Here is a 24688-nt window from a genome sequence, read left to right on the forward strand (position 1 = left end):
GCCTCTTTGAAAGTTCTGTGAGAAGGACTGTCCCTGCGTGGAACACCATGATAACGACTGCACACTTTGATTATAGTTGGAGGAACGTTGTGAGTTTCACCGAAAAACTGCATTGTGTTAAAAGCGCCTCTTTGCACAAAGGGCTTATTTGATAGTTGGTCAAGGGATTTTAGGATATCGTACTCCTCCTCTGCACTCTTAAGGGCTTTACCAAACAGGGCATTAGGTTCAATTGGCATATTTAGCAAGGTGGCTTTTGTTTCGAGCTTGAGGCCAGATTGTCTTAACCAGGCGTGGAGTTTAATTAAGGTGCCTTCTGCTATTATAGGGTCTGCATTATCTGCGGCATCCAGGTTGTTCCTAAGGATGCAGGTGGCCACTTGCTTACCTTCAGACACCATGTTTAGGAGATTTGAGTTAAACAGCTTGGGGGCTGTTTCAATTTGCTGTAGTACTTGGTCCCACTTATGGCAATTGTAGGTGGTCAAAAGATTGGTATTATTGGCAATTCTTGCCTGGTAGGCAGCCGAGGAAGCCACTTTCCTGCCCAGAATGTAGATTTTCTTGCTCTCCTTATCAGGAGGGGCCTTCGCAGAGGCTAGTGGTGTGCACACTCTCTTCCTTGTGGTAACAACAAGGGAGTCGGATTGTAACTTAGCCCTGATGTAAAGGGGGCAGGAGGAGGCCGGTCTCAACATTTTTTCAATGCAAGGGTTAACTGCCCCTGTAAGATTAGGAGTGAGTAAGAAAGACTGAATCAGTCTTTGGGTGGACTGCAGGAGTGGAATGAACTGTGTTGCAGACTTCTTGTTCCCAAGAATGTCTTCCACTAAATCCTTATCCACCTGGGTCTCCTGTGTGTCTATTTTGAAATGTTCCTCGGCCTTGAGAAGGAGCTCATTGTACTGTAGCTGGTCATCTACTGGGGAGTCAGCCACTGGCTGATACTGGCGGTCCAGTGATTGGATGACAGACGTTATCATTGTCGTAATATATGTCAGGATCATCTTGGTATCAAATTTACACTACATTGTATTTTCCCTTGTTTCTTTTAATGTAGTATATGGTACATAATTGTAAGTACATACAGACATTATTACAATGAAGAATAGTTTATAAGGATTTATGTATTTGGAAGGTAATCTGTTATAGTGGAATTAAAAAGCATAATTTATTTTTGGAAAAAGTAACTAAATATTCGTAATACAAATGCCATGTTTATCATTAAATATTTACTTTCTAATCTTCATTTCTTTTCAATAGTATAGGTAACTGATTTATTTTGTATATTAACCCAACTTCGAATTCCTACATTCTATACTATCGCAATGCACAAGGGTACTTTCTTTTATATTGGATTATATTTTGTAAACCTTGTCATTTAGAAAAGAATGGGTTCATGTAATGTTGTTAAAATAAAAAGATTCAAAAATGTAAATGTGTACAATTTCGATTTTCATAACACTATTAAACATGTTTCAACTTCTATTTTTTTCACTGATAAATATACTTATGTTTGAAATACCTTAAATAGATTTACCTGAATCGGGTAACTTTTCTGCAATTAAGTATTGTAAATTCTTACTAACACCGTAAATTAAAACAATGTTTATAAATGTTACTAATTTTAATGTTTAATTTTATAATTTGATATGTAATGTTATTCTGATTTACAGCATGTACTGCAGGGTTCAAAATGAAGATTCGATGAGCAGGAGCTAAAACCAGCTCCCAGGTGTTGGGCATCAACTTGTAGGCAGGAGGTACTGCAGGGGAACCAGGACCTACCGGGAGATGGTACTTTTAGCAAATTATGTATGATCTATTGTGTTTAAATATGTTAAATGGGTCCTAATTATTCTTTATGTACATTCTCAAACACTGAAAGGTAATGTCACAAATGCATGTCTGTAAGGCACCAGTTGGTCTGAGGAGATAAACGTAGCTCCTGGTAGCTGTGTGTTTCTAGCCTCTGTTTCCACTCTGCTTTCCGGTGGATGTCCTCTTCTCAGACCATTCTTTCCAACTTCGTTCCTTTAATGACTGGTTACTCCTTTACTCCTTTTCTGTATGTGCTTTCCTTTATCTTCCAAGATCCTTGTCGCCAGTGTTGTGATGGGCCTTTTGGGTAAGACATATCAGTCTGGAGCCTCAAGTGACAGGAACAACTTTACTGGGTTCACATATGGCAGGTAAGTACATTAGGGAGTAAGTACAGTACATTTAGGACAGGTTCATGCTAAGAGACAGTTCATAACTACAGAGAAGCATCTACCGGTCCCCCTGTGCTCAAGCTCCAGATCCCAACTGACTCTGGTGTAATCCCCAGGAGCCTTGCATCATAACATTCTACAAAGACCCAACACTCCATTCTCAGACACACATGTTACAGCCAGCTCAGGTAGATCACAACACAAGACACTTCTTCATTATAGTAAATACTTTCCAGTAATTTCATAAGTGACGTCAGATGTTTTGGCATAGATCATGTCATACGTGTCACAGTTGATGCCTCTGATGTTATAGGAGGTTATTGTTGCCCCAAATGTTATAAGTGACAGCATGAGATGTCATCGCTGTTATCTATAATATCATTGTTCCACTCTCTAGTGATGAGGTAATAAATAATGTCATCTGTGAGGTCATTATTGTGTTCATGGACAGCGGTACGGGGGTGGTGAATGGAATTAAAGTGGCAAAGCGTCCATCACCTGCCAAAATTCAAGGGTTTGTTTTATTGGAATGAAACATTAACACTACCTCAAAGTTGTTTTCACTGAATTTCAAGTTCTTTTTATTTGAGTGGATATTTATAACATGCTTTTACCCAAAGCCCTGTGATTGAGCATCAAGCTCAATCACCTTAAATGTGCCTACACTAACATTTTTCAATGAACATGTATATATGGGATACGTTACTCACCGTAATTGTATTTCTGATGCTGGTATCTGCTTACATTCACATGCCATGCATAGGCCAACATCTACTGGAAGCGGTAGAGTATTACAGTTGTCGTTTTCGAAATTTGAAAAGGGATGTCGACAGGGCGTGCCAGTAATACTATCCCTAGTGTGACGTCCACTGTACCCATGGGCGTTCACGCGACGAGGTCCTTCAGATTTGTTGTTTCTGACATGAGGTAGCATGAAGTTTATAGCGAGTACAGGTGTATCCAAGCAGATCAGTATCAGAGAAGCTCATATAACATCTATGCATCTTCTCTCCGGGGAGGAAGGGTGGGCGAATGTGAATCTAAGCAGATAGAGGCAACAGAAATATGATTACGGTGAGTAATGTATCCTTTCTGAGGATTGTGGAATCTGCTTAGATCACATGCTATGCATAGATTAGCGAGCACTGTTAGGAGAAGGTGGTGGGTTGTGCGAAGGAGCAGCGGCAAATAGATGTTTTAGAATCGCTTGTCCCACCTGTGTATCTGCTTTGGAATCGAGTGAAAGTTTGTACTGAGCTTGATGTAGCAGCTTTGCAAATGCTGTCTAAGGGGACATTTGCGATAAAAGCCAGAGTAGATCCTGTGCTCCTTGTGGAGCGAGCTCTTGGTGTGAAAGGCAGTGTCTTATTTCATTACAAATAACATAGTTGTATGCATCTGACTATCCATCTGGAGATGGCATTCTTGGAAATGCGGCCTCCTTCTCTGCATGGTGCTACGGAGACAGTTTGTTTTTCTAAGCGGTTTAGCCTTGTTTGCAAAGTAAAGGACCGCCCTCCTCAGATCCAATTTGTCTTTATGGATGATAAAGAAAGGTTCCTACACGGACAATGCTTGCAATTCAATAACTCTTCTTATGGAAGTAATAGCCATTAAGAAGGCAGTCTTGTATGTCAGGTGTTCAAGACTTGACTTATACATAGGCTTGAATGGGGGCCCCCATGAGCTTCACAAGTACTATATTGAGATCCCATCCTGGCGGTGGGTTCGAAATTGGAAGGTGGAGTCTTTTTACTTCCTCCATGAACGCCTTAATGACTGCAATGTTCCACCACAATACTTTACTTTGATAGGTGGTGTATGCTGATAAAGCCGCCAGGTGGACCTTTAAGGAGTTGAATACTAACCCTGAGTCTAACAAGTGGAGCATATAATTTAAAATGTGGGATGGAGTACATTCTATGGGGTTTATTTGTTTAGACTGGCACCAAATTACAAATCTCCTCCACTTGTCGAAATAACAGTGTCTAGTGTTTGGTTTTCGGGCCTCCTTGAGGATATCCATACACTGCAGTGGTAGATTAAGATGTCAGAACTCTAGGACTTCAGGAGCCATGCTGCCAAGTTGTGTGGTTGAGGATGCACTATTGTTCCCCCGTATTGGGTTAATTGGTGAGTCTGACACAGGAGTTTGATGGGATCGCACATCGCCAGTTTGCGCAGATGCGGTTACAATGGCTGTCTCGCCCACATGGGAGCAACTAGGATGAGCGTCATCTGTTCTCTGTAAATCTTGTTCACTATCCTGCTCATTAAGGGAGTCTGGGGGGGGGGGGGGTGGGGGGGGGGGGGTTGGAGGGGGGGGGGGGGTAAGAGGTTGGGTGATGAGCATAAGGAAATTTCCCTGACCAGTTCATCCATAAGGCGGTCCCCTTGGAGTCTGGTTGGGGGAACCTGAACGCTAAGTCTGGGCATTGCTTGTTATCGCCTGTAGCAAACAGTCTAGAGTGGGGTAACCCCACTGAGAGAAGCTGTGGTCTACGACACTCGAGTCTAGTTGCCACTCATGTTCCTCTGGTAGGGGATCTCTGCTCAGAGAGTGTGGAGTACCCCTGAAACGGGTTGGGAGGATAGGGACATCCCCTGTCTGAGTGCCCATCTCCATATTTTCTGCACCATCTTGGACAGACCTGGAGAGTGTGTGCCCCCTTGTTTACATAGAACATTGCAGTGGTGCAGTCTGTTAGAATTTGAACCGACTGGTTCGTAAGTTGTGCTTCGAATGCTTGAAGTGCTTTGAATACTGCTAGTAGTTCCAGCAGGTTGATGTGGTTCTGTGTCGTGATGCGACTACACAGACCATGTGCTGTGTGGTGAAGGTAATGAGCACCCCACCCGGAGAGTGATGCGTCTGTTGTAACGATCGCTTGGGCTTCCAGGTTGTGGAAAGGTTTTCCCTTTAACAGGTTTTCCTTTGTCCACCAGCTTAGGTTTTGAACTAGTGTTGGCGAAACGACCACTAGATCGTCCCACTGACCGCTTGCCTAAGACCACTGTTTCGCCAACCACTCTAGTTTAACATAACTAGCGAATTTCAGGGGTTTTTCGGTTTTACTTGGAACCATAACTTCCCTTTAACAAAGATTTTTTTTACTGAATTTTATAGGTTTTTAGTAGCGCAACTTAACCATAACATCTCTTTAACGAAGTTTTTTTTACTGATATATATATATATATATGTGATCAAGCAACCAGTGGGTTGCGAAACACGTTTCTTTCCACTTTCTTGGGTCTATTATGACGCCTTAATAAAACTGCCATTTTCTACAAGCACTTTAAGAAGCATCCTCGGAGTGTTTACTTGTTTGCAGTATACAGAGAGCCACTTTGGAGTGCAGGTCCAAAGCACTTGCTTTTGCGTTGTACCCATGTTTTCCCATATTATATATGACCTGCATTACTGACTGTAATAGCATTTCTGATGATTGTATCGGCTTAGAGTCACATGCTGTGCATGTAGTCCGACATCTAGTGGAAATCGTGCAGTATTGCATCTTTCTTTTGGAGATCGAAATGCAACGTCGACATGGGTGTGACTAACACTATCCCGAACGTGACGTCTAGACAAAAATTCTCACGCGTCAAGGTCCCCCTGGTGGTGCTTTTTCTGCCATGAGAGAGACTTATAGTCAGCGTAAGCGAGTACAGAAGAAAGAAGATGTAAGAGGTCTATGTTCCTTCTACTCCACGAGGGGAGGAAGGGCGGGCGCATGTGAATCTAAGCAAATGCAATCTTCAGAAATGCTATTACAGTGAGGGTAATGCTCGTCTTCTGATGCTTGTAAATCTGATTGCAATGCCATTCTTTGCATAGACTAGCAAGCAGTACCCAGAGATGGTGGTGGGCTGTGTGAAGGAACAGTAGCAAAGAGTTGTCTTAGCACCGTTTGTCCACCCCCTGTGAGTCAGATCTAGAGTGAGTATCTGGGCAGTAGCGTTGTGTAAAGGTGTGTACAGAACTCCAGGTTGCTGCTTTGCAAATGGAATCTAGAGGAACATTTGCAATGAATGCTATGGTAGCCCCTGTGCCCAGAGTAGAGTGTGCTCTGAGCGTGAAGGGTAGATCTCTCTTGGCAATAGTAAAACACAGTGTGATGCATTTTACGATCCACTTGTAAATTGCTGATTTAGAGACAGGATCCCCTTCTCTACCAGCTGCCACTGATACAAAGAACTGGTTTGTTTTCCTTAGTGGCTTTGTCTTTTCCAGATAGTAAATTACCGCTCTCCTCACATCTAGTGTGTGGAGGCTTCTTTCCGCCACATTAGTGGGGTTTTAGAAAAAGGTGGGTAGTTCCCTGGACTGGTTTACATGGAAATTTGGGATAAATTTAGGCGCAACGCGAGGGTATGTGCGCAAATCCACCTTGTCTTTGTGAATCATGACGAATGAATCCCGAACTGAAAGGGCCCTCTCCTTATTGAGGTGATCGCCACTAGGAAGGCAGTCTTGGAAGTGAGTGCTTTAAGGCTAGCTTTGTTCATTGGTTCAAAGGGAGGGCCCATCAGTTTGGTAAGAACAGAATTCAGGTCCCATCCGGGAGCTGGGTTGGAGATAGGGGAATGAAGTCTCTTTACCCCTCCCATAAAGGCTTTACTTACAGGAATTTTCCAGCATGAAACCTTGCTCTGGGACGTGGTGTATGCCGAAAGCGCGGCTAAGTGGACTTTAAGAGAATTGAAAAACAATCCTGAATCTAACAGGCAAGTCAAGTAAAGGACGATATCTTTAGGTGAGCATTCAATAGGATTGATACCCTTGCCATTACACCAGATGACAAAGCGCATCCATTTGCTGGGGTAGCAATGCCTGGTGGTAGGTTTCTGTGCCTTTCGGAGTATGTTGATGCATCTTTGAGGGAGCTGGAGGTGCCTGAACTCCATGACCTCAGGAATTAGGCTGCTAAGTTGAGAGCTTGAGGGCATGGATGTAGTGTTTCCCCTTGGTCTTGAGACAGCATGTTGTACAGGCACGGCAGTTTCCTGGGAGGGGAGACGGACATTGCCATGAGATGGGAGAACCAAGGTTGGCAGGCCCACATAGGGACCACCAGGATCATCGTGACTGGTTGTTGGTGCATCTTATGCACTATTCTGTTGAGCAGGGGAATCGGGGGTGAAAAGCGTAGACAATTTTCCCAGACCATATTATCCAAAGACTGTGCCCCTTGGAGCGGTTCTGAGGGTACCTGGAGGCGTAATCTGGGCATTGAGCGTTCTCCAGAGCAGCGAAGAAGTCGATCTCTGAGAAGACGCTGATTACAATGTCCCCCTGTAGCCGCCACTCGTGATCTACGTGTAGGGGAAAGTCTCTGCTGATTAAGTTTGCCAGAAGATGGAGTTCCCCTGGAACATGTTGTGAAAGAAGGAACATGTGTTTGGGAGCCCACTTCCATATGTTCTGGGACAGTTTGGACAGCCCTAGAGAGTGAGCGACCCCTTGTTTGTTTAAGTAGTACATAGCCGTAGTACTGTCAGTGAGGACTAGAACTGTATTCCCCTGGAGGTGTGTCTGGAAGGCCTTCAAGGCCTTGAACACTGCTAGCAGTTCCAACAGGTTGATGTGAATGGATGCTACTGCTGTAGACCACATGTTGTGCGCAGTCTGTTGAAGGAGGTGAGCCCCCCCCCCACCCTTCCAGGGATGTGTCTGTGATGAGTGTCTTCTACTGCAAGGGTGGTGAAGCTTTTCCCCAGCAGAAGGTTTTCCCTTGACCACCACTGCAGAGACTGAACGAGGGCTACCGAGACAAGCACTGGATCGTCCCACTGGCCTGACACCATTGGCTCGAGAGCCACTCTTGCATGGGGCGCATGGGGAGAGGAGTGTGAGGAACTAGGTAGTATGCAGGAAGCCATCATCCCCAACAGTCGCATGGCTTTGCATACAGTCACCTGATGACTGGCTACATAGTGTGGGATCTGGAACAGCATGTTTTGAACCCTCTCTTTGGAAGGAAAGACAAGGCAGTCTTTGGTCCAGATTAGAGCCACCAGAAACTGACTAGATTGGGGACTAGACTGAATTGTTTCTCACTGATGGAGAATCCTTGGTTGAAGAGGAGATCTACTGTGTTCTGGGTATTTTTTTGGCATGTTCCGTACGAATCATCTGTTATGAGTCAGTCGTTGAGTTAAGGATAGACTGGGATGGACTGCCTGCGCAGGTGAGCAGCTACTACCGCCAGTAACTTCGTGAATACCCGTGGTGCTGAGGCAATGCCGAAGGGGAGAACCTTGACCTGATAGTGGGTGTCCTCTATCATGAACATGAGGTACTCTGTGCGCTGGCAACATTGAAATATGAAAGTATGCATCTTTCATGTCCAATGTGGCTGCAGAAGTGGGATTACCTCCTGCAGTGTTGTCATCCTGAACTTTTGAGGTTTGACATACTGGTTTGCCGGACACAGGTCTAGAACAGGGCACATGGTGAGATCTTTTTGGGTACAAGGAAGTACACTGTATAAATACCCTTGTTTACCTGGAGAAGGGGGACGACTTTGATGGAGCCCTTTTCCAGCAGGACCCTAACTTCTTCCAGCAGGATACGCAGGTGTTCTGGCGACAGGCGTCTGCTTCTCGGTGGGTGGTATCAAGGTGGTCGGAGAAACTCGATACAGTACCTGTGGGCAACCGTCTTTAGTACACACTGTTCTGAAGTGATCCAATCCCAGGCATGGATGAATGACTAGCGACCCCCGACAGGGAGAGGGGGGGAGAGAGGGAGGGGATCTGAACCGGCGAGTCACTGAGTTGGAGGCCGGGGAGCCTCTAGGAGTAGAGTTCCTGCCTCTACCCTTGCCCCTACGTGGGCCTCTTTGTTGGTATTGTAGGCTACCAGATGAGTCTTGGCCGGAGGACCAGGGGCTATTCCTTGGGTCGTATTGTCTTTAGGGAGAGGGGATTCAAAAATTAGGGCTCCTGGTTGGGAGCCTATAGAAAAATAGGTGTTGTCAGAATGCTCCTGTTTTTTTGTCACCCTCTGCATAAAGAAAGAATAAATATTTTCAAACTCTGTTGTAGAATCAATCGTCTTTATCTAAAGTTGTACAGTTCAATATAAAATGGACGCTCCAGAGTTATCAAAAAAAGGGGGAGGTCATTGACCTAAAGTACAGAAAATATTTACATCACACAGAACCAAAAGTTTTTCGGTAAAACAACCACTTTGTGTGTGCCAGACAAAATCAAATTCTAATATCATTTGTCATGAAGTTCACATGAAAATAGCAAACATATAGACAGTTGGACATTTATAACATCACTTGAACATTTCAACAAAAACAAGTCATTTTCTCTGTGTAAAGCAGAAAAATATACTGCAGTTTGGGACAGTGCATCTACACCACGGTGTTTCAGCCGTTTCTAGGTGGACTTAATATGCCACATCTCGTATACGGCCTTCATCAGGACGGGGGTCTGTACTGTATGATGTCTGCGCTATGGGTGTATTAATTCCAAAGGTTCTGTTATTTGAAAGTTGTATAAACCACAAGGGCTAATCTCTGTCTGATCTACTCAGCCGGAGGTGAAATTTCACTTTTAAATGAGCCTAGTTTCTCTTTTCTTTCAAGTAGCCCCGCGGGCAAAAACCCGTCAGGATGCAGGACCTGCTCGCAGTCTGCCGCTGTAGCGTTTGAATCGCTGAGTCATTCTACGATTCACGGAGACCTGGCTGAGGCTGCCTCAGCCAGGTCTACCGTGGTGTAGACGCACTATCCCAAACTGCAGTATATTTATGCTGCTTTACACAGAGAAAATGACTTGTTTTTGTTGAAATGTTCAAGTTTAGTTATAAATGTCCAACTGTCTATATGTTTGCTATTTTCATGTGAACTTCATGACAAATGATATTTGAATTTGATTTTGTCTGGCACACACAAAGTGGTTGTTTTACCGAAAAACTTTTGGTTCCGTGTGATGTAAATATTTTCTGTATTTCAGGTCAATTACATCCCCCTTTTTTTGATGTTAACTCTTGAGCGTCCATTTTATATTGAACTGTACAACTTTAGATAAAGAAGATTGATTCTACAACAGAGTTTGAAAATATGTATTCTTTCTTTATGCAGAGTGTGACAAAAAAACAGGAGTATTCTGACAACACCTATTTTTCTTGAACCTATTCAATTGTAATTATTGTTCCCTTTAGGGAGAGGGGGGAAAAGGATTGGCCACGAAAGGACCAGCGTGAGGTAGAGCATCTACACTGGTGGAAGGGTTTAGCTGTGCTCTGGCCTAGTGACATTATTGTTTTGTGTTCTTTCTTTGCCCTCTCTAGGGCATCATCAACCGCCTTCCCAAAAAGATTCCTCCACTGGCTTCTTAATTGGAGAGGCTTGAGTTTCGGGTTTAAAGCCAGAGTTTTTCAAGCAGGGGTGTCTTAAGTAAGGTCCGCTGGGCTAGGGAGCGTCCAGCAATCTAAGCCGAGTCTAGCATGTTCTTCAGTATGTTATGTGTTACTCGTCTGCCTTCAGCCACGACCACCAGAAGGCGTGACCGGGTGGGCTATGGAACATCTTGAAGACCATCCTGAACTAGGCCCCATTGGACAGCACTGTAATTTGCCAGGAGAGTGGTGTTATTTGCGATCCTTGTGGAGTAGGCCGCAGAGTCTGTAACCCGCTTACCAAGGGCATAAAGCTTTTTACAGTCTTTGTCTAGAGGGGCTTCCGACAAGGACAGTGGAACCCCGCCCTCTTCCGAGTAGTAGTAACCACCAAGGAGTCCGGTGTAGTATGACCCCTGATCTAGAGGGGGTGAGAAGGAGACACCCGTGTGAGAGATGGGGACAGTAAGGAAGGGGCCAGGCACCTATTTATAGAGTTTAGTAAGGGGATGGCTTGACTAGTCTGTGCCTTCTCCTTGAGGATATTCTCCACGAAGTTTGAGACTGGACCAGCTTCATGCGTTGCAATTTGAAAATGATCAGCTGCTCTTTTTAAAATGGCGTTAAACAACATCTGGTCATTAACAGTTGACAAATCCCTCAGTGGAGGAGAAGGGGCATCTAGGCAGATGGTCAGGGGTATGCGTTGGTGATGGCCAAGGGCCCTGATCCTCCTCAGAGGATGGGTCCTGATCAGTCGAGCCTTGTGCAAAAGGCTTAAGGTCTTCATATGTATCCTCCTGTGTTGGGTCATATGGGACCTCCAAGTTATCTTCCTGGTGTCCCTGTGCAGAGGTGGGTAGTTTCAGCAATTTGTAAGGAATGGGGCAGGTATCCTCCTTCCTGGGTCTTTTGGGTGTGATATAACGGTCTGAAAAGTCAATAAACTGGCCCATTTTGTCCATGTATTGCTCAAACCTCTCTCCAGTCCATAGAGAAGAGGCAGACTGGTCTGGAGGAGATTTTCCTAATAAGGCCTATGAGAGAGGCTGGGGGCCTAAGAATAATCCTCTTGACGAGAGGGGGTGCCCGTGTACTCTGTGGCAGCAGAAAAGATACCTGCACGGCGTTCGCAAATTTTCAGCGTTGTAATGCGGGTCTCGACGCTCCTGAAGGCGCAGTTGCGGTCAGTGTCTCCACTGTGGCCTTAGGTGCTTGTGCGCCCTTGGATGGTATGTCGCCGCAAGTGTTTTTTAGGGGGACCACCCGTTCCAGAGGTATGCCCAGTCGCATCCCGCGAAAGCAGTTGCATGGAGGGCGCCGAACCACGAGGTTCGGACCGTTGAGGTTTTTCGGCAGCCTTGTGGGCATTGTGCGCTTCTTCGATGACTCAGTCGAAGAGGCCTTAGAGGTTGTGTGATTGTGTAAATACGGTGCGTGGGTGCCCTTGTCGCCGGGGTGTGATTTCCCCATAACAGTGCCGGTGGCCTGTCTGTCGGGACGGGCTTGTGGGAGTCTGGAGGCTCTGCTGGGAGGTCGATGGCTTCCAATTCGGAGCCATGGCTGCCGACTGATTCCTCGTCGTCCGAAGCAACAGCGCCAACAGGGGAAAGGCTTTCACAGTTTGGTCCACCTGTTAACATTTTCGGTCAAAATAGCTCACAGGCTTTGTATGAGCGGTGGTCGTGAAGAAGAGACTGATTGCATCAACGATGGGTGTCCTTCCAAGGAAACTTGCCGTTACATGATGGGCAAAATTTAACGGGCAACCTCTCCATAGCAGAGGGTAGCGGCAGCCAGACCAAGAAGAGAAATAGGGGTGAAGGAAATACATTCTCAGAGAGGAATAAACCTAGGGCCCCACTCTCCCTACTGAAAGGGCCTGGCCGGAGGGCCAAGGCCACGCGGTCAACAGTCGTTGAGCAGTTGTAGATATGTCGGCAGCAGGAAACCCACAAAGCATTCATCAAGAAGGTTTGTCGGCAGACTAGACGACCGTAGGAATATAAAACACTTGCGAGCTCTGCCTAGTAAACCAACTAAGTTGGCAGAAAAGAAAACTGAGGGACCAAGACGCGTGAGGGATTTTGGGTACACTACACGTCACGTTAGGGATAATGTTAAAGCCACGCGCTCATGTCGACGTCCCCCTTCAATTTTCGAAAGAAAGATGCAATACTCTGCGATTTCCACTAGATGTCAGACTATATGTACAGCATATGATTCTATGCATATCCACAAGTATGAGAAGAACAAGTTACTTATCTTACCTGGTAACGTTCTTTCAATGGGATGTTCCTCCGACGTATTCCACATCTTTGACAGTAATTACCACAGCTGTGCTGCTTTGGATAACTTTTTCGGCGTAGGCGCCCTGCGTCGATGATGTCGATACGCTCCCTCGAGGGCCTCCATCGACAATCGACGCAACCGGGTGTTATATCTAGGATATAGCCCGTAGCCTCAGTCGTAGTTTTTCGCCACCAACCACCTGCCAGTATGACTGCAGAAAGCCTTGCGGAAACCTAAGCTGCAATCGCATAAGAAATTCAGTAGAGGGGCAGGCTGGGAGGGTACGATGTGGAATATGTCGGAGGAACATCCCATCGAAAGAACGTTACCTGGTAAGATAAGTAACTTGTTCTTTGAGGGGATTGTGTCCTCTGACGTATTCCACATCTTTGACAGACTCCCAAAGCAATACCAACGTATGGAGGTGGGAAAAGAATTTACAAATTCATCAATTTAGAATGCCCAATCAAATTGCAGAATATAGGACCGCATTACCAAAGGCCAAATCTTGCCCATGGATAGAATTCAGGGAATAGTGTCTCACAAAGGTATGGACAGAAGCCCACGTGGCTGCTTCGCGAATACTGCAAATCGGAACACCCCTCTGTAGAGCCGTGGAGGCAGCCACACCCCTAGTAGAGTGAGCCCATAAGCCTTACTGGAGGGTCCTTACCCACCAACCGGTAACATTCAGAGATTGTCAAAATGATCCAGGTCTGTTTGGATACAGCCTGACCTAAATGCCTTCCAGCGTAACCAACAGATAGCTGATCGTCCACTCTGACCCGGGACATCCGTGAGAGATAGAAACTCAAAGCTCTCCTAGGATTCAACCTATGGAGCCTCTCCTCTTCCTTACCAGGATGCAGAGGCGGATAGAAGGCCAGAAGAACCACCTTATGGCTTAAATGAAATTCCGACACAACCTTTGGAAGAAAAGAAGGACGAACCCCAAGGACAACCCTGTCCTTATGGAACACTGTGAAAGGTGGCTTGGCGGAGAGTGCCTGCAACTAAATCACTCTGCGTGCGGAAGAAACCACAATCAAAAATACAGTCTTAAAGGACAACCGTCTCAGCGTGCAAGAATGTAAGGGCTCAAACAGAGCTCCCATTAGGAACTTTGGAACCAAATTCAAATCCCATCCCGGCACCTGGAAAGGTGACGGAGGAAACATATTAGCTGGCCCTTTTAGAAACTGAGAAATCAAAGGGATCTTAAAATAAGAACATTCCTCAGACGAGCACTTAATTATGGACAGCGCCGCCAGGTAGCCCTTAATGGTACCTACTTGCAGGCCCTTGTGGGCTAAAGAAAGCAAAAAAGACAAAACCAAAGGAATGGAACATTGAAAAGGATTCACATTCTGCACCCTGCAACAGTCGCAGAACTTCCTCCAACGGCAACGGTACAGGGATTTGGTTGCGGGCCTTCTGGCCTAAAGCAACACCTCCATCACGTCTTCAGGGAGGTCCCAATCCTTATACCTCAGCCTTTCAGATACCAAGCATGAAGGCTGAGAGACTTGACCTTTGGATGGAGAACTCGACCCCCCTCCCGTGAGAGCAGATCGTCTCGGTAGGGAAGACGACGCGGAGGGCAGATGGACATGTCTAGAAGGTCCGGGTACCACGCTCTCCTGGCCCATGCCGAAGCAATGAGGATAAATTCGGGAACCGAACATCCGTAACCTCTGCAACACCTGCGGAATGACGGGGACTGGAGGGAACGTGTACAGCAGTGGAAAGGACCATTCCACTACGAACGCATCCCCTAAGGCTCCTCTTGGAAGAAATTCCCGCGAGCAGAATCTTTCGCACTTCTGGTTGACACTGGTGACGAAGAGATCCACTTGCAGGGTTCCCCAAAGGGCGAAGATCTCCAACAGAACTTCCTAAGCCAGCTCCCACTCGTGAGAGACAGCGCTCTGCCTGCTCAGAGCGTCCGTCGCCATGTTTTCGTCTCCGGCCAGATGAACTGCCGAGATCAAAATTTCCTGCTGGATGGCCCAGAACCAGAGCTGCATCGCCTCCCTGCACAATGGGAGTGACCCTGCCCCCCTTTTTGTTGAGGTAGTGCATGGCCACTGTATTGTCCGTTATAATTAGGACATGATTCCCCCACACAGACGGCAGAAAAGCCTTCATGGCTAGCCTGACAGCCCGCAGCTCTAACAGATTGATGTGGAGTCTGGACTCCGACAGAGACCAACAGCCGCTGACCGTCAAATCAATTGGCATGAGCTCCCCACCCCGTAAGGAATGCGTCCGTCACGATCGTCACCTCCGGCCATGGTTGCCAAAACGGAGCCCCTTTCAACAGATTTCCTTCGACGGGCCACCACAGAAGGTCCTGGGCGACCAAGGGTGGAATCTGAACGGGATCTGACATGCTGCAGGAGAACTGCGACAACTGCATCTTGAGAGCCCACTGCAGAGATTTCATCCGCAGCCTGGCCTCTGGCACCAGGAAAATGCAGGATGCCATGAGGCCGAACAACCTCAAGAACTTGAACGCCGAGACAATCTGGGCACGTTGAAACTTGTTTACCATCAGCAGAATGTGATGAGCCCTCACCTGGGGAGGCGAACACAGCCCCAGGGACATGTCGAGCACTGCTCCGATGTACTGGAGCCACTGGGAAGGTGTCACATGAGAATTCTTTAAGTTTAGGGAGAAACCTAGCCTGTGAAGGAGTGGCAGGTGACATACAGATGATCAAGGATTTGCTCGGGAGAGCGCACCCTGATCAACCAATCGTCCAGCTAGGGGTAGATGTGAATCCCCCCCATTTCCTGAGATGTGCTGCCACCACCACCATCATCAGCTTGGTGAAGACCCTCGGGGCAGAGGCCAAACCGAATGGCAGGACCCAAAACTGAAAATGCGGGTCACCAACCGCAAACCACAGGTACTTCCTGTGCTTGGGATGAATCGGCACATGAAAGTAAGCATTCTTGAGGTTGAGAGACACCAACCAATCCTGAAGTTGAAGGGCCTGGAGGACTTGAGAAAGAGTAAACATCTTGAACTTGTCCTTCCTGAGAAGCTTGTTCAAACCATGCAAGTCCATGATGGGTCTCAATCCTCTGTCTTTTTTCAGGATAAAAAAATATGGGGAATACCATCCCTTGTTCCTCTCCGCTACAGGCACCAGTTCTATAGCGCCTTTCTCCAGCAAGGATAGAATTTCCTGCGCAATGAGAGGGTCCGGACGGTTCAAAGAGCTTCCCCGGTGGATTGTTGCGAGGCCTCTGCCGGAAAGGAAGACAGTAGCCGTGGGCTATGATCTCCAGAACCCACACATCTGAAGTAATGGCACGCCATTCTACAAGATGCTGCGACAGTCTTCCCCCAATCGGCGAACCATGGGACATGGCCTCATGACTGAGCTGACGCGTCTGCGGCAGTGCCCGAGGGCAAAGTCGCAACTGCCCAAGCGGCTTTGGCACCTCGAGTACCTTGTTTTTTTCCACCTCTGGTACTCCTACGTTGGCCCCTTTGACTGGCAGCTCCTCTCGATCTACCAAAGGAAGAGTAGTATCGAAAGGAACCTCCCCCTCCATTGCTGTCCCCTAAGAAGAAAGGCGGAAGTTGGCATACTGCAGCACTCAAGGATTTCGCTGCAGCTTTGGATGTCTGCAACCTCTCAAGGCTCTCGTCAGCCTTGCTGCCAAAAAGATAAACACCATCAACGGGCATGTTGAGAAGCCGGGACTGTACATCAGGAGCAAACCCCGACTTCTGCACCCACGCAAACCTGCTAATCACGGTGCTCGCCGCCATGGACCGGCTGACAAAGTCTGCCACGTCCAGACCCGACTGAACAAATTCATACATGGCATCCTTGCCATCTTGAACAAGGGCTGGGAAACCATCCCGTTCCTCCCCTTCGGGAATATGTTCAGCCGCTAAAGATGCACAATTCCACAGAGTGTGAATGAATCTTGCCAAGGCACAAAACAGAGTTGGCTGCCTGTAAAGCCATACCCCCAGATGAAAATACTTTCTTCACTGAACCATCAAAGCGCTTGTCGTCCCTATCAGGAGGGATGGTAGGGTACGCAGCCTGCTTCACTGTAGCCGCCTGCACCACCAAACTCTCCGGAGTGGGGTGCGTAGACAAGTAGCAGGGGTCACCACTGGCTGGACGGTATTTTTTCGGAAGCGATTTATTCACTGCCGGGAGACTCTCCAGAGCAGTCCAAGCCGCTGCCACCCTTCTTTGCAAGGCCATATGAAACGGCAACACCGGGTCAGTGGGTGGACCTTGGTCCAGGGTGTCTGTTAGATCATCCTGCAGAAAATCCACAGGTGGAGCAGACCACCCCAAGAACTCAGTCACCCTTGACATGAGACGCCTGTACAAGGACTCGGCATGTGTACCAGGCTCAGGCCTGCCAAACTCAACCTCCGGAGCGGTGTCCAGACCACTGGCTTCATGTAAGGACTGACACAGGTCTTCCATTTGGCTGTGACCAGACAACAGGTCATCAGGAACCTCAGGAGGCACCACCCACTCCTCATCCAACCCTTCCACCTCTGAAATGTAGCCCAAAGGCTGGCATAAAATCAAGCCTGGGGGAATGACCAGAGAAGGGCTCAAAGACAGGCCTCACTGACTTACTGAGGGCCTTCCTCTGAGTTTCCATAGCCCTCCGGGGCACCTCCGGTAAATTTTCCTCAAAAGGCGTCGAGGGCGCCGATGGACTTGGCGTCGACGTCGACCGAGGCGCTGACGACTTCGACAACGGCTTTGAGGCTGGAGCCCCGAGCGTGTCCTAAGACGGCCTCGGCACCAATGGCGTCGACTACGCCCTCGGAGCCAGAGGCTCAAGAGTCCGACAGACATGGCGCCGACGGCGTCAATGCCTTCTTAGAAGGCCTCATAGGCTCCGATGGTCTAGAGGACCGGGACCTGGACCTGGCACGGCTATGGCGATCAACCTTGTCCAATTGGGACCTCGCCGGCTACCGATGATCATGCCGACCGCCCGAGCCCAAAGGCGTGCGAGTGGTGGCTCTAGCTCGTTCCTTGCCGGCTTCTCTCGAAGGTGCGGACGGAACGGTGTCCTGCGATTCGAAATTAACCATCATCTCCTTGCGGAATGCGTTCCATTCCGCTGATGATGAATGCTTGTTGGGACAAGCTACCCGCCTTCTGGCGGAGTCCTCTGACGAGGACGGGGAAGGTGACTAGTGACGGCGCTTCCGAGAATGCCTCAAAGAGGCAGAGGAATGGCGGGAAGCACTCCAAGACGCCCTGGACTTACGCCGACGCGTAGAGTCGCCCCTCGAGTCGTCGGTCGAAAGTCCAGCATATTTTGACTTAGGGTTTTAGATACCCTACCTACCATTAACAACTTCTGCTCCTGCAAGGCCTTTGAAGTCAGGGACTGGCAATCATCGCAGTCGTCAGTGATGTGGCTTATGCCGAGGCACCAGAGGCAGACGTCGTGAGGGTCCGTGATGGGCATTTTGGAACAGCAGTCCCGACACTTTTTGAAGCCAGACGTCGGGGTAGAAGACGACGAAGACATGATCTCAAACTTTCACAACGAAGTAGAAGAATGGAGCACACCGAGATTCCGTAGCGAACACGTTTGCGGAAAAACGGAACTGAGGCTACGGGCGTCCTAGATATAACGTCCGGTGACATTGACCGCCGACGGAGGCCCTCGAAGGAGCGTATTGACGTCATCAATGCAGGATGCCTACGCCGAAAAAGTTTTCTGAAGCAGCACAGCTGTGGTAATTGCTGTCAAAGATGTGGAATATGTCAGAGGACACAATCCCCTCGAAATATAGATATAAAACAATCACTAACAGGCCAAGGCAACAGCACAGACCATAGAGCGTTTTGCCAGCATGTCATCTTGATGAGTAGAAAGTGTCAGTTGTTAAGAATTGGGCTTTTAGCAGCGACTGTTGTTCTCCTTTAAGATGTGGCAACTAGCCGCCAAGCGACATTTAGCTGGTGACACACTCCTTGAGAGCAAATCAACCACCTGGCTCGAATAACAACTTGTCCATAAAGAGAGAACCTGAAAACAATCCTTCTGTTGTCATGAACTCAGCCTCTGGATCCCGGTATCGGCTTCGAATGCCCCCATAATTCTCTAATTCCACAAATCACAGACTGATGCACAGACCGCAACTCACAGTACTACGATACTGTTAAAAAACGCCAGCCATGCAGGCTACCAAAACCCATGACCGCTCTTGAGCTGGGTCTGCGCTTCAAGCAATACATTAAATAGATAAAATAAACAAAATGCCATTTTGAAAGAAATTGTTATCTATTGAGAAGTCTTCTAAAGAAAAAAAAACGATCTGAAAGGTACCAACAAGCTGAACAAAACAGACCAAACCACAATCATGATATACAATGAATTAAAAAAAATTAAAAAGCTATCAGCAGAAAATCAAACTGCAATATTATGTGCAGTTGCATACCTCATCTGTTGCTTTGCCAGAGGATAGCACTTTACTACTGGAAAGTCGGGCATCTTGAACGGCACTTATATCAAGACTCATTTTGGGATTGTATGTATGTGGATAGAGCGATTCAGGAAGTCGCTTTTCTTCATCAGCACACTGTAACAGAGATTTATAATGTTATTTTGTCTATATCTGCAGACTAAAGGCCTCAATCTTCACCTAAAAAAATATAACTCCATTCCACTATGTTTACTTGGTCAGGAGTGGGAAAAGCATGCATAAAAGCAACAATGTAACACTTCTTTTGACTGCGCTGTCGCACAGCAGTCAAATCATTCACTTACAATCATTAAACCTGCAAGTTTACACAAAGCATTTCTATGCAACGTGAAGAAATCAAAATAAATGCATATGGGCTCTGTAATTAAACTTCATGCCTATGCAATCCAGAACGTATGCCTCTCTGTAAATAGCTTAATTTAGTCTATCATAATCCAGGTACCAGTGGTCAATACATCCTTTAATTCCCATGACGGATATTTGGTTCACAGCCTTATCTTCTCATGCAAATCCTTTGGTGTGCATTTGCATAATGCCGGATCACATACCACAATCAACACACAAACCAAAATGTTAACAATGATGGATGCAGAGCAGCTCAAGGATTTCAAAGGGCCGGCGAAGGAAGGCATGCTTACCGCTAAGAGCCAGTGCTCTGAAACAATGTATATGCCCTTTTCCTTGACAGATTTGTATTCTCGGTTGCTGTCATTCTGCCGCCCCTGGTAGATGAAGTGAGTTACTGTGTCATCAAAACACCACCTACAAAACAAATGTCTGCAAATAAACATCTGATGTGTTGCACATCAAACATCAGTTATCAGACTGCTGAAATGAATGAAAAGTGGATGTATGAGTCACAGACGGATTAATAAGGTAAATTACTATAGGTAAAATACATCATAGATTTCACATTAGCAATCTATGACTGAGCAGTGTACAACAAAGGTAAAATACACCATAGATTTCACATTGCCAAACTAAGACTAAACAGTGTACCAAATGAAGCTAATATACTGTTCCAATGTGTAAGCAAACCTTATGTAAGTAGGATGCAGGATCGCTCAGACATGCCTTCAAAAGGTCTGCCAGAAAGGATCCAGATTAACAGTCCAAGCAGAAGGCTATACAGTATTAAGTTAATTTAGCACAAAGGTGGTCTCTGAGCCCTGTGGTGGGGGACTGGGAAGAGGGGCAGGAAGAGCATGGAGAAGGCTGAAGAAACCTGCTCCACAAACCTCCATTGCAACATTCCTTTTAAATGTGTAGCCAAAAGGGTAGGTCCCAAAGCACATGCTCTTTGAAACAGCCGGCAGGAAGGTGTACAGTAAATCTTTGCTTTCACTAAATTTGTGTCTGCAAGCCCTTGGCGCACCAGGTATTTTAAACTACAACCCACACCAGCCCCATCAGTATAAGTGAGGAGGGATCATGTGAGCCGTAGTCCAAAATATCGCAAGAGTTGCACGTTGCAGATCCCTGCAATAGATCCATAATCTGCAGGACCGTTATCAGGTATGACCACTTCCAAAATTATTTTTGCAACCCCTTCTATAAGCTACATAGAGCTTCCAAAATAAAACTAATTAGACAGTTGATTCCAATGTACAGCTGCCAAATAAGCAGGCTCATCTTGCATATGGGTTACCTCAACTATAAGCGCAGCCAACCAATATTATATTATAGCTATGAAAGGGGTGGAGGTGCGGGACAAGAAGATTTGGGAAGCAACAGAACATTCGGGACCCAAAACAAGGTTCAACACCTTTTTTGTAATGTTTATCAACTTAACATATCATTACATTAACATCACTGGAAGCAGGTAGGATAAGTCGCACAAAAGAACAGCACGGCAGGCAGTTTATGAGGCCCATGATCTAGGCCCCTTTTTTTTTAGCAGACATAGTTGGATCAATACTTATCGGAATACTGGGGTACACCAACAGAATAGGATGCCCTACTCAGTTTGACTATTTAGATCATGTACTAGAGCAATAGGAAGAATTAATAGTGAAGGGAAAGGTAGTCAAAGATCAGACAAACTTGTTCCTGGCAAGCCTGGAGCCTACCACTCGTCGCATGAGGCCCTCTGATTGATTGGATCATCTCCTTGAGGTTAGAGGTGAGTAAACGTCTACAGAACCTACGAAGTGCATGCTAGAACTCAAGAAAGTAAACAGTGATAAAATGATAAAGATGAGGGATGACAAGACAAATGATGAGGGCCTAATGTAATAGAAATTAGTGTTGAAGTCCAAACAAAGGTCCCTAGTCAAAACAAAGAAATAATTCAGGGCGGCAGCACCGCTACTAAGTCCTCTTCCTGTACCTCACAGCATTGAAAGTGCCCCAGAACACTTCATTCTTGGCTCCTACTTAGTTGCTTGTGGGCGAAGATATTTTCACCCTCTAGCAAAAAGGTCACCAATCTAGACTCTTTTTAGAGTGGAAACAACTGACATCCAACTTGGGTCCTTCCTCTCCTCTATCTCTACCTGTGGTGTTGCCCAGGGGTCTAACTTCTCTCGCTGGCTGTTCAACCAATACCTGGCACTTCTTGCCCACTGCATTGCCGTTCTCTGGCCCAACTTTCAGTGCTATGCGGATGACATATAACTCATCTTCAGGCTCCCTTCCGCCACCTCTTCTCCTTCTCTCATCACTGACTGTGTCCGCCATCCAGGAGTGGTGCGACACCAATTATATATGCCTTAATGCCAGAAAGACAGAGATTCTCCTCATCGGGACACTTGCTCCCTGTTTTCCTGTTACTCTCTGGCCAGCCTCTCTTGGCCCTCTTCCTGCTCCCACCTGTGAGGCTAAAAACCTCTGGGTCATCTTCGACTCCACACATTCCTTCTCTCCTCACATCTCTGATGTCTCTAAGTAGTCACACTACCAGCTGCACCTCCTGAGAGGTATTCTCCCTTTCCTCTCCTCCCCCCAGAAGCTCACTGTCTCCAGAGCTCTGGTTCTCTCTAGGCTGGACTACTGCAACAGCCTCTTTATAAATCTGTCTGCCTCTACTCTCCTTGGCCTCAAGCCAAGGCATCGTAACTCTCCAGGACTGAAATCTCTGCACTGGCTCCCAGCGACAGTGAGGATTAAGTTCAAAACTCTCTGCATTGTCCACAAGACCTTCTGGGGCCTGGGGCCTCAATACCTTCAACTCCCTCTTCCTAAATATCTTCACTCAAGCTCTTCGCTCATCCGCCTCCAACTCCCTCAGGGTCAGTCGCTTCTCCAAGCAGCGAGTTGGTGGTAGATCTCTTTCTTCTGCTGGGGCCTCCCTGCCTCCCTGAAACATGAGGAGAACGATCTCCGGTTCCGGAAGCACCTCAAGACCTTCCCCTTTGCTTCTGCTTTCTCTCCTCTGATCCCCTGCTGATCTCCTGGCTCAATCTGAAACTGCACTGGTTACCTGGCTACCCTCTGATCTCGGGCCCATGTCCCCTCCCTGCCAGTTGCACACCTGCACAGCCCCCCTGGCACTACTAGCACTTGACACCGGATGTCTGCACTTACCCTTGCACTTGCCACCAGCTGGCCGCACTTTTATTTATTGTCCTTATTTATCTTACTATTATCCTATGTACTGCACTGTCCCCTCCTTTTTTCCCCCTGCACTTTTCCCCTCCCCCCCTCCACTGCACTTGCACAATCTCAATGTCACCTGGCTTAGTAGGATCGCTGTCTGTCCTCCCTCTGTTGCCCCTCCCTTGCCTCATTGTACCTTGAAACGGTTTGTGTATAGGCGCATTATAAATGCCATATCATATCTAAAAAGCCAGTATTTGTGAATCCCTTTGGCCAAAGAGGATACATAAGCCCTTTACAACTCAGGGGCCCATACTCAGGGTTTCAGACTGACGTTCTTCTCACCAACCAGCCAAGGGCACCCTACCTGGTCTTGGGACCACTACAGGCTCGGACGTTTGCTGTCACAGCACTTGAGAAGTGCAGAGGCTTGGTTTCTCTTTCTCAGGATCTCTGCCACCTGCCGGGTTTAGGGCTATAGTCCCCAGAAGGCTTGCAATAAACCATCATTTTCAGTAGTCAATGGCACGAGACAAAATCTGGGTTAGAGCAAGGTAGCAATACATTTTGCTCCTCAGTGGTGACAGGCGCTAATCAAAACCTAGCTTTTATTCTTTAGCAGACTGTATGCTAAATGCTGACCTAGTCTAGATTCAGACAAGGACCAAGCCACACTGCTGAGAAAACTCCTCTAACCCCGTCCTTGCATGCTCTTTCTAAATACACCAATTCTCTGGAACAGCATCCCAACATCCTCCCACATGGTCTCCAGCCTTTTTATTTATACTGTGTGGGTGGTTCAGATTGTCTCTAATACTTGCCATTGGCTCCATCCTCATTCCCTTAGCCCCAGGATTGGTTCACATTCCGTAGTTCCACCTCCTCACCATGTGCTTCCTCTTATCCTATCATCAAGTGGTAAGTATTTGCTTCATTGCCATGCACAGTAGTTACTTGACTGGTGAAAGACTTGCAGGCTGAGTGCTTAAAGCGGCCCATCGCCATCTTGAAGTCTGGTGGGACAATTAAGGCATCTACGCTGGTCACAGGGATCTCAAGACCAAATTTACCAGGACTTTGGGTGTGTGAGTATTCTTGGACTGATCTGCAGGTCCACCACCTGCTTGGCGCTATGGAAGTAGCAGGTAAAGACTTGCAAGCCTTTGTAACACTGGTGAATGCCCTATGTTGGTTACTGTGGTCTGCAAATTGCCCGACCATATGTTCCACACCTTCCTTCAGGTGGGAGTCTTCTACTGTTGCCCGCACAAAGGTTCACCTGAACAGAAGGCTGGGGTTGAAAGGCAGACTGGGAAATCCTCCATCTACTACCTAAAGGGGTAGCACCAAAGAACGAGTTTCCCTTTCAAACGTGACTTTTAAATTGGACAGTGTCACTCCTTACACTACAAGTAACTGTGACAAGGCCAGGGTCTTGGGAATCTCTGGGGGGTGACCTAATCTTGACCCCCTTAGAAAACTGTCCAGTATGTAAGGATGCAAGCCCTCCTGCCTCTTCCTACCTTGGGGCCCTCTGCACCGGGCGTCCGCAGAGGCTGAGGGATCCTGGGTGGCAGAAGCTGCAACACCAACGGGAGGGGACCGGGGATGGCAGAGAGGAGAGAAGGAACGCCTGGCGAGACTGGTTCCGAACCAAGGCCTCAACACTGTTCTTCCGGAGACCAGGCCACACATTGCCAAGAGCCACAGCAATATAAGTGCCCCACCCAGCCCCATGCATCCAGTGGGTGCAGCAGTGAGGGAAACCAACACGCCTAAGACTATGGCCTT

The 24688-nt window shown here is 47.2% G+C and overlaps 1 protein-coding gene across 2 annotated transcripts in view; it reads right to left on the reverse strand.

Annotated features, from left to right (window-relative positions):
* The window catches only part of TOPBP1 (DNA topoisomerase II binding protein 1), a 1370800-nt gene that overhangs the window by 630244 nt on the left and 715868 nt on the right, over window positions 1-24688 (reverse strand). For both annotated transcript variants that reach the window (XM_069648712.1, XM_069648711.1), the window contains exons 17-18: window positions 19999-20122; window positions 19316-19456 (exon numbers count right to left, since the gene is read on the reverse strand). In XM_069648712.1, the coding sequence (XP_069504813.1) occupies window positions 19316-19456; window positions 19999-20122 (265 nt within the window). The remainder of the gene's footprint in view (window positions 1-19315; window positions 19457-19998; window positions 20123-24688) is intronic.

This window comes from Ambystoma mexicanum, chromosome 2q (assembly GCF_040938575.1).
Source record: "Ambystoma mexicanum isolate Mex_15411 chromosome 2q, UKY_AmexF1_1, whole genome shotgun sequence".
Taxonomy (NCBI): domain Eukaryota; kingdom Metazoa; phylum Chordata; class Amphibia; order Caudata; family Ambystomatidae; genus Ambystoma; species Ambystoma mexicanum.